This window comes from Salvelinus sp. IW2-2015, linkage group LG16 (assembly GCF_002910315.2).
Source record: "Salvelinus sp. IW2-2015 linkage group LG16, ASM291031v2, whole genome shotgun sequence".
NCBI lineage: Eukaryota > Metazoa > Chordata > Actinopteri > Salmoniformes > Salmonidae > Salvelinus > Salvelinus sp. IW2-2015.
This window is the reverse complement of record NC_036856.1, coordinates 33,916,631-33,926,318: the sequence shown is the minus strand read 5'-3', so window position 1 is coordinate 33,926,318 and position 9,688 is coordinate 33,916,631. Positions and strand designations below refer to the sequence as shown.

The 9,688-nt window shown below is 42.8% G+C and overlaps 1 protein-coding gene across 1 annotated transcript; it reads left to right on the top strand.

Annotated features, from left to right (window-relative positions):
* Positions 1-3,508: 3,508 nt before the first annotated feature.
* Positions 3,509-8,309, top strand: lg16h1orf52 (linkage group 16 C1orf52 homolog). Its single transcript, XM_024004393.2, has 3 exons — positions 3,509-3,950; positions 6,939-7,152; positions 7,605-8,309. The coding sequence occupies exons 1-3, from the start codon at positions 3,642-3,644 to the stop codon at positions 7,751-7,753; spliced, it is 672 nt and encodes a 223-aa protein (XP_023860161.1). The 5' UTR covers positions 3,509-3,641; the 3' UTR covers positions 7,754-8,309.
* The last annotated feature ends 1,379 nt before the right edge of the window (positions 8,310-9,688 follow it).

Sequence of the window (9,688 nt, the reverse complement as noted above, 5' to 3'; positions counted from 1 at the left end):
ATTCAAGCGGACCTAAAAACACTTTAGATGTGTCCTCACATCTTCAGTGTGTTCTCCCCTTTGTTTCTCCTACGTTTCTCCAGTGTTTCCATTCCTATAGGTCGGTGGTAGTGTCAGTCGCACTGGTGTCACAGGGGCTCCTGTGACCTTGACAAAAGAGAGCCTGAACCAGGATGCTTCCGAGGCCACTGACCTACACGGAAGTCAAGGATGTGCCTGCTGAGGGAGTGGGTGGATAAGGAGGGAAAGGAGGCAGAGGAAGAGTGGCAAAGAAAGATTAAGGAGGTCGAGCTCCAGGCCTCTGCAATGGAAAAGGACTTGGAAAGTGAGAAGACCAAGGCCTCCTTGCTTCAGAGGGAGCAAGAGGACACAAAGGCCAGTCTTAAAAGAAGTGAGGTAAGCAGGGCCTTGCATTTGAGAGCCATTGAAGAGGGACAGAGGAAGGTGGARGAGGTGGAGGTCAGGGTCTCTTGGATGGAAAGAGGCCTGTAGGAAACATCTCTCCAACTGAAGAAAGAGCAGAGCTGGAGACAATGAAAGTTTAGAGTTAAGAGCAGTGAGGACTCTGAGACCAGGCCCTAGAGATGGAGAATGTTAACACCAGAGTGCAGGGTGAGGAAAGCAGGGCTTCAAAGCTGGCCAATGCTCTGGAGGAGGAGAAAAGGGTCAGAGGTCAAGGGAAGGACCTCTGGCCGAAAGAAAGGGGGAATGACAATAAAATGTCAACAATGAATAAACAGCTAGAAAGGACTGAGGAAGAAAACAACGCACTCAAGGACAACATCAAGGTCCTTCAGTCTAAGATTGAGAAGGATGAGGAAGACATAGGGGCAGAAAGCACTGCCTACTGTAAGTTTAGGAGTGAGCTGGGAAACATGGAGGAGAGAGCCGCAGGGAACATCACCTACGACCAGCTGAGGAGTGAGCTGGAGAAAATGGAGTAGGAGAGGCAGGAGGAGAAACTTTCCTTCAACCAGCTCAGGACTGAGCAGGAAAACAATCTGGCAAGAGAAAAGATTATTTGGAGAGGGCAACCCAGCTAGCACWTTTGGTACCTCGGAAGTTCTGTGAACGTAAGTTTTTGGTTTCCCATTGGTTCTGYGAACGAACCCATATGTTTCCTGACTGGTAAAACTGAACGTTTTTTAAACATTCTGAGAACAGAAGTGACAATTTTGCCTGTTCTGGGAATGTACATTTTTAGGTTGCAGGGAGGTCCTGATAATGTTTTTACTATGGTTCCCTGAAACCTTTCCTGGGAGGTTTAATTAACGCTCAGAGAATGGAAATTATTGGTTATTTTGAGTTAAAAAAAAAAAAATGTATAACTTGCTTAACTTTCACTGAATGTTTCAATAATACTATTAATCATGCAAACACATACATTTTTTATTGTGACACACCACCACCAGGATGGAGCTAGCATGCCATGTTTTTTTACACATACAAAGCTGTTAATTTTTGTCTATTTAAACAGACCCCATTCAAAGGAAACAAGCAGTTTTTTATCCTATCAGTATCGAAACATGGTCCAATGACGCACAACGACCATTCTCTCTGTGGGGTGTTTTGGGAAACACATGATATATCTTCGACTGTTGTAGGAAAGATGCATTGTTAAAACACCTGTAAGCCTAAATTCCATCGCTATCGGGAAACCGGGCGCAGGTTAGGTGTARGTGTATCACCTTTTCAGTTCAAGAAATGGGTTTCTCTGTCCGAGTAGAAGAACYGAGAACTTCCAGCTCCGGGGGAAAGATGGCGGAAACGGATGATGAAGTGGATTCTGAATACAATGGCGGTAGAATCAAGGAGAATTGGAGTATTGTCCAAAATAATGGAAAACGGAGCAAAGTAGGGTACAGTGATGAGAATGACCCTTTGTATCTAGTAGGAGTACGGTTTGTTAATGAGGAGTAGCTGAGCAGAGTACCAATCTTTAGAAACCATTTGAGTTATGCAAACTGGTGGAGAGATTGCTGGGTAAAGTGAAGGCTGTGAGGATCACGAGAAGCGGGCTTGTTTAGATTTTTTGTGCTTATGCGGATCAGAAGGAACGTGCGTTGTGTCTTAACCAGTTTGAAGTGTCGTGTATGCCTCTTCGGAGCAGGGCACCCCTCAAGGAGGTTATATCAGGCGTCTCATGGGAAGTTGATTTTGAAGAGATGAAAAATATTCCTGGAGTAATTGAAGCACGTCGGATGAATTGTGCGGTGAATGCTGAAAAAGTGAAGAGTCTATCTGTTCTTCTGTTTTTTGATATAGAGTCTCTCCCTACTCAAGGGCAGTTAGGGTATATTAACTACAGAGCATTTATCCCAAGACCAATGCAATGTGAACATTGTAAAGCTTTTCGTCATGTAGCAAGTGTTTGCAAAAGGGAGAATCCGAGAAGTCCAAGTTGTGGATGGATTATATTATGTGTTGTAAGAGGGATGAATATGTGACATGTTGCAATTGCGGTGGGAACCATGAAGCCACATCTACCGAATGCCCCACAAGGGTGAAAGAGAATGAGGTGGGCAAAGTCAGGGTTATAAAGGGCATTTCATATGCAGTAGCTGTGAAAAGGGTTGAGGGTTTGAATGCTGCACCAGAAGAGTCCATTGTAGTGGATAGGCCTACACTGTAGGATGCAGGGGTTGCCTTTCACCAGCAGGATCCTGAAATGTTAAAGGTTAAGAAGGTGGACTTTGTGGCCTTTATAGCTATGGTAATTAATGGGACTGCCAAGGTGGAGAGAAGGTCCAGGAACATAGAAATCATAGTGATTGTGGTGGAGCGGTTCCTGGGGCTGAAAGATTTCACATCAGAGGAGTTACATGGAATATTGMCACAATTCCTAGAGCCTGAGAAGGGAGACATGGAGAACTAAAAGAAGGAAGAAGTGGGAGTTGTTTATTTTGGCTATGTACTATTTTTATTAGGATGGATTAAGTTAGTATCAGTATTACGTATGGATTTATTTATTTTTTGGTTTCAAACCGTCCAGTTGGTGGCGGCAATACAACGTTTTGAGTGTAGTCCACCATAAAACCCACAGAAGAAGAAGCAGAAAACAAGCACTTATTAAGATCAGGTGTGGCCAATTAGTGGGCGCAGCAAACACATCTGAACACACTTAACAAGATAGATCATGTTGATGACGCACAGAACAGAATGGATGTTTTAAATAACATTCTTAGAACGTTCTCTGAACGTTATTAAAGTTTCATTGTGGTCTTTATGGAAAGTTTTCACGTTCTTGGAAAACGATTGGAGAAAATTACTTTAAATAAAGCCATAAGGAAACCATGGGTCCGGGTTAGGGTTTGGCTGGGGTAGGCCGTCATTGTAAATAAGAATGTATTCTTAACTGACTTGCCTAGTTAAATCAAGTTTAAATAAAAAATTGAGCATGACGAAAATAACTGCTCATAAAAGTTATGTTGCGTGTCTTGGAAAAATGGACTACTGCTCCTTTAAGAAAATATTTTTACGACCATGGTTTTACGTCATTACGTACTCCTTTACGGCAACAGTGACTCAAAATGGAGTAACCAGCAAAAACATCAAGCTAGCTTGCTAATTAATTAGGGGCATCATCTTATCTCTAAAGTTAAATTCATCGTATTACTAGCTGAGGTAATAATTTTATCAGTATGGCTGATAAGAAGAAACCGGACTCTTTCCATTACTTCATGAGTTACGATGATTTGAGTGACAGTAGCGATAGTAACAGCAGCGATTCTGATGAAGCGGGCCAGAAGAAATCAAGGGGGAAGGGGGGGACCGATGCTACTGGAAGTGGTAGCAAATCTCCCCAACACGGGACCAAGCGGGCTGCTAGTGGAGCTCCTCTACCAAAACCAGACGAGCTCTTCAAATCAGTCTCTAAGCCGTCCTTTCTGTACAACCCGCTGAATAAACAGATCGATTGGGAGAGCCGCGCCGTGAAAGCTCCAGAAGAGGTACTGTGTTTAACCAGCAAGCCAGCCAGCTAGCTTTCGTCCATTAGCTAGCTGTTGTTGACCAAGCTAACTAACCTTAACTACCTACTTGCTATGTATACTGAACAAAAATATAAACGCACCATGTGAAGTGTTGGTCCCATGTTTCATGCGCTGAAATAAAAGATCCCAGAAATTTTCCATAAGRAAAAAAAACAACCTTTTCTTTCAAATGTTGTGCACAAATTTGTTTACATCCCTGTATTTSAGCATTTCTCCTTTGCCAAGATAGTCCATCCACCTGACAATGTGGCATATCAAGAAGCTGATTACACAGGTGCACCTTGTGCTGGGGACAAGAAAAGGCCACTCTAAAATGTGCAGTTTTGTCACACAACACAGTGCCACAGATGTCAAGTTTTGAGGGAGTGTGCAATTTGTATGCTGACTGCAGGAATGTCCACCAGAGCTGTTACGAGAGAATTGAAGTTATTGATTCATCAACACATGATACATCTTCGACTGTTGTAGGAAAGATGCATTGTTAAAACACGTGTAAGCCTAAATTCCATCGCTATCGGGAAACCGGGCGCAGGTTAGGTGTACGTGTATCACCTTTTCAMTTCAAGAAATGGGTTTCTCTGTCCGAGTAGAAGAACGGAGAACTTCCAGCTCCGGGGGAAAGATGGCGGAAACGGATGATGAAGTGGATTCTGAATACAATGGCGGTAGAATCAAGGAGAATTGGAGTATTGTCCAAAATAATGGAAAACATAAGCCGTCATTTTAGAGAATTTGTCAGTACGTCCAACCGGCCTCACAACCTCAGACCATGTGTAACCGTGCCAGCCCAGGACCTACACACATCCTGCAAGATCGTTTGAAACCAGCCCGGACAGTTGATGAAACTGGGTTTGAAATTTCAGAAAAAATGGTCAGAAACAGTCTCAGGAAGCTCATCTGCGTGCTCGTCGTCCTCACCAGGGTCTTGACCTGACTACAGTTCGGCGTCGTAACTGACTTCAGTGAACAAATGCTCATCTTCGATGGCCACTGGCATGCTGGAGTAGTGTGCTCTTCACGGATGAATCTCGGTMTCAACTAACAGGCAGATGGTGTCGTGAGGGCGAGCGGTTTGCTGATGTCAATGGTGTGAACAMTGCGCACCATGGTGGCGTTGGGGTTATGTTATGGGCAGGCATAAGCTACAGACAACGAACACAATTGCATTTTATCAATGGCAATTTGAATACARAGAGATACTGTGACGAGATCCAGAGGCCCATTGTTGTGCAATTCATCCTCCGCAATCACCTCATGTTTCAGCATGATAATGCACGGCCCATGTCGCAAGGATCTGTACACAATTCCTGTAAGCTGAAAATGTCCCAGTTCTTCCATGGCCTGCATACTCAGCAGACATCACCAATTGAGCATGTTTGGGATGTTCTGGATTGACGTGTACGATGGCGTGTTCCAGTTCCCGTCAATATCCAGCAACTTCACACAGCCATTGAAGAGGAGTGGGACAACTTTCCACAGGACACAACAGCCTGATCAACTCTGAAGATGTGTTGAGCTGCATGAGGCAAATGGTGGTCACACCAGATACTGACTGGTTTTCTGATCTACGGTATCCAAGGTATCTGTGACCAATGGATGCATATCTGTATTCCCAGTCATGTGAAATCCATAAATTAGGGGCTAATTAATTATTTTCAATTGACTCATTTCCTTATAGGAACTGTAACTCAGTAAAATCTTTTAAATTGCATGTTTCGTTTTATATTTTTCAGTGTAGCTAGCTAATTCCCACAGTGAGTCAGTGTGTGTTGTTAGCTAGCTACATAGCTAACAGCAGCTACTGCTAGTAACTAATGTAGTGTTACATTAGTCAGTAAAACACCACTGCATTCTACTATATAATCTGATTAATCGGGCTGTAATACACAACTTGTTCCTTACAAGCTTGCCAGAAGATCCCGACTGTACCGTTACGCTTGTTTGCACTGAGGTCAGAACGCAATCACAGTTACATTAAAGGAAAAGTTCACCCAAAATCCAGAAACTCCCAAGTGATTCCATACATTGAAACTAGTTAAGTGGAGTTTTTCCTCTCCCCCTCTGTTGTGCTGCACTGAAATGGCTGAAGAAAAAAAACAGGTCAAGTGACATCGCTGGATGTAGACTGCGCTCTGTTCTTTTGCCAGTTAATTAATGATTCAGAAATCTGCGAAGTGTGGACAAATACTTTGTTTTATTTAAAGCGTATGTCCGAATTTACTATTTTTGTCAAAAGTACTAKCGTTTTAATTCAGTAAATGTGTACTTTTCCACCTAAAACATTTGCGATTAATTTATATCATTACTTTATGTAGCCGACTGCCACAGCAGTGGAGATGGGTAACTGCACATGTGGACTCTCGCAGTAGCCACCGCAGCCATTTTGCAATCGCAGTCAGCCAACCAGCTCCTTTGTTGTTCAAGATGACATGCCAAGCGTAAGGGTATGGTCAGTATCTCCCGGCATTTTACAATCCAGGATGTTGAATAAAATGACATTTAAACTTACTCTGTCCGGTTTGTCCTACAGCTGCTCAAAATTGAGACAATATCTTCGTTAGAGCCAGGTACAATATACTAATACACATTCTTATTTCATATTCAGTTAGCATTTAACTGTGGGCTGCCACTCAATTTTTTATTTAAAAAAAAAAGTATAACTACAAAGTATGTATCGTCCTCCTGTGACCCTAATTGTGATCCAACAACCTTAATTGTGTGTGATTTTATGTATTCTCATAACTCGCAACCCAACTCTCACATGCCCAGGGCCTGCTTTGGGTCCGGACCCATAGTTTACGAAACCTTAGTATAGTTAGTTGACTGCCAGCTCAACTGGTATAACTCCATGCATTGTAAATTGTACCCCTGCGGCACAGATAAATAGGGGAACCTATAATTTTTCAATTGAAAAGATTAGTTAATTATTAGTAACTTTGCCTGCAGCCTGCAAAGGAGTTCAAGGTGTGGAAGACGAACGCGGTGCCCCCTCCTCAGACCTACGCCGCGGAAGCGGAGAAGCCCAAGAAGGGAGCTCCCCCAGGGATGGACATGGCCATAAAGTGGTCCAACATCTACGAAGATAATGGAGAAGACGCTCCACAGCCTCACACCGGCAATGCTGTCTTCCTGCCCACAGAGGAACAGCCATCAGATTCKGGTAGGGAGAAAAGTGTTACCTGTGTGACTGACCGCATTCTGCCTGCTTAGTATTACATCTTCCTCCCTACAAAGGGTAATGGTACACTGTCCATACATCTGCTCGAACCAGAGCCCTCTGCCTCGCAAACACACGTAARTGCCCGCTTGACAAGGTACTAGCCACTTGCGCCACCGAAAAGCTAGCAGTTATGCGACGGGTGTGCAGACATTTCAAGCTGTTGTGTGGGCTTACGGTACCAGCTTTACCTCCATCTGCTTATGCCTGCACATCTCTCAATTATTTTCAGGCAGAAAATGATTTATCACTCTCTCCTCTGACACATAGTAACTTGATATTTACAGCAGGGGGGGGGGGGATATCGGTGCTAGTTAGGCAGGATACAGTACGCAGCTGTGCATTCCCAGTTAATTTCTGAATGATTATGACATGTTGTTTTCTCCCTGGTGTAGACGAGGACGGAGACAAGGCCTCGGCGAAGAAGCGTAGGGTGGAGAGCTTCCAGCAGAAGGAGAAGAGGAAGAGGGATCTGGGCCAGGCCACATCTGACAAGAGCTTCGTAGAGGAAGAGAAGAGGATCCTCAGGCAGAATGCGGATTGAGGCCCGGATTGAGGCCCAGATCTGGTGTGAAGCTCGGGTCTGGCTGCCCTAAGCCTCTGTGACTGTCCTGAAGCTTTGCCCCAGACACCCAACACTATCCCTTCTTCTCCTCTGTGTCCAGCCACTGGTTATGTGAATGGTCCAGTACTCGWCTACCTAGGACACATGATATAGATGTTATTGTTCTGAAAACATTTGGACTGTTATTTTTAATCCCTTGTTATATCTTTGAGCATATTATCCAAACACTAGTGGAAAACGCACGTATTATTGAGTGTGTCTAGGTATTGATCAATGTTTCGTTGTAAATAGACGACCACCTGATCTACATAATATAGTCTCTGGACTGCGTTGGGCAAATCAATGTGTTCGTATGTTTGGATCATGAGCAGATGTATTTTTTTATATGGCAACTTATTTTTGAATAGCAAGAAATGTATGGTAAATACATTTAGGTTATTACTGTCTCTACATGTCGAGACATTAGGTCAAGAAAGACTGCATTTGCTAGAGTAATAAACTGTTCCTCAACATGTAATATTCGCTAGATGGCAGCCTTGAGCCACATTTGGTACACAACCTTTTCACTGGTGGGGAGTAGTATCTTAAATGTTGCCATGTCTTTTAATGCGTCTATACAATATGTATACAGTTAACCACACACTGACAGTTTTGTCTGTTTTGTAGTAAATTCTGTTGTCTTACACAACTGATGCAATAAATGGAATGTGAATATAAGGCTTGCTGATTGGCTCTGTCTTATCTTGAACTTAGAAATCAGCATTGATGTGAGAGTACTAGTAACACAAGCATAACTCTACTGAACAAAACAAAATGGTGTGTTTTGGATCTTAGAAATCCTCAAAGTGCTATATTTAAGCAATAAGGCACGTGGGGTGTGGCATATGGCCTATATACCACGGCTAAGGGCTGTTCTATTATAAACTGGTTACCAGTGTAATTAGAGCAGTAACAATGTTGTCATACCCGTGGTATATGGGCTGATATAGCATAGCTGTCAGCCAATCACCATTCAGGGCTGGAACCAGCCAGTTTATAATGTGAAATAAGTGTGTGGCTTTTGTTGTCGAGAGTAACTTAAAACTACTTTTGCTCATTCTGCACAGGCAGTGTACTTCAGATAAGTCAAGGATGTTTCTCATGACATGGAAACAACCGGGAAATTATTCTGTCTGTCAAACATTAACATTTTTTTAAATTCCTAAAWGTCCTTTTATAGCTACTCATTTCAAATTAAACTACACCTTGGTGATATGGGCCTACTGCACTGTTAATGAATACAGTGTTCCTTTGGTCTTACATTGACTTTGTTCATATTCAATTAATTGACTTGTTTTTCTAACCTGGATTTCTGAGAATGTGCTCTGATTGACATGTATGAAATGAATTCCCTATTTAAATTTCTTTAGTAGTAAATGGAGCAAATATAATGGTGTTTTAGCCCAAGAAAAAAAAGCTGTGTTTCCGCAACGGTTCTGTGATCAGAGGAATTCCTACCATATCAGTCATCGACCTCTGACATGAATTACTGGCAAATATGCTTTTGATKAAATTCCACCTCCAGTTATGTGCCTGGCCTTGCCTGAAATGCGTACCTAATCCAGCTTTGGAAGAGGAAACATTGRAGTTACTCCACAATACTAACCTAATTAACAGAGTGAAAAGAAATTAGCCTCTACAGAATACAAATATTGCCTGCTTTTCACCAGTGGAGGCTGCTGAGGGGAGGACAGCTCATAGTAATGGCTGGATTTGACCTTTATTTAACTAGGCAAGTCAGTTAAGAACAAATTCTTATTTTCAATGACAGCCTAGGAACAGTGGGTTAACTGCCTTGTTCATGGGCAGAATGACAGATTTTTACCTTGGGGATTCAATCTTGCAACCTTTCGYTTATTAGTCCAACGCTCTAAC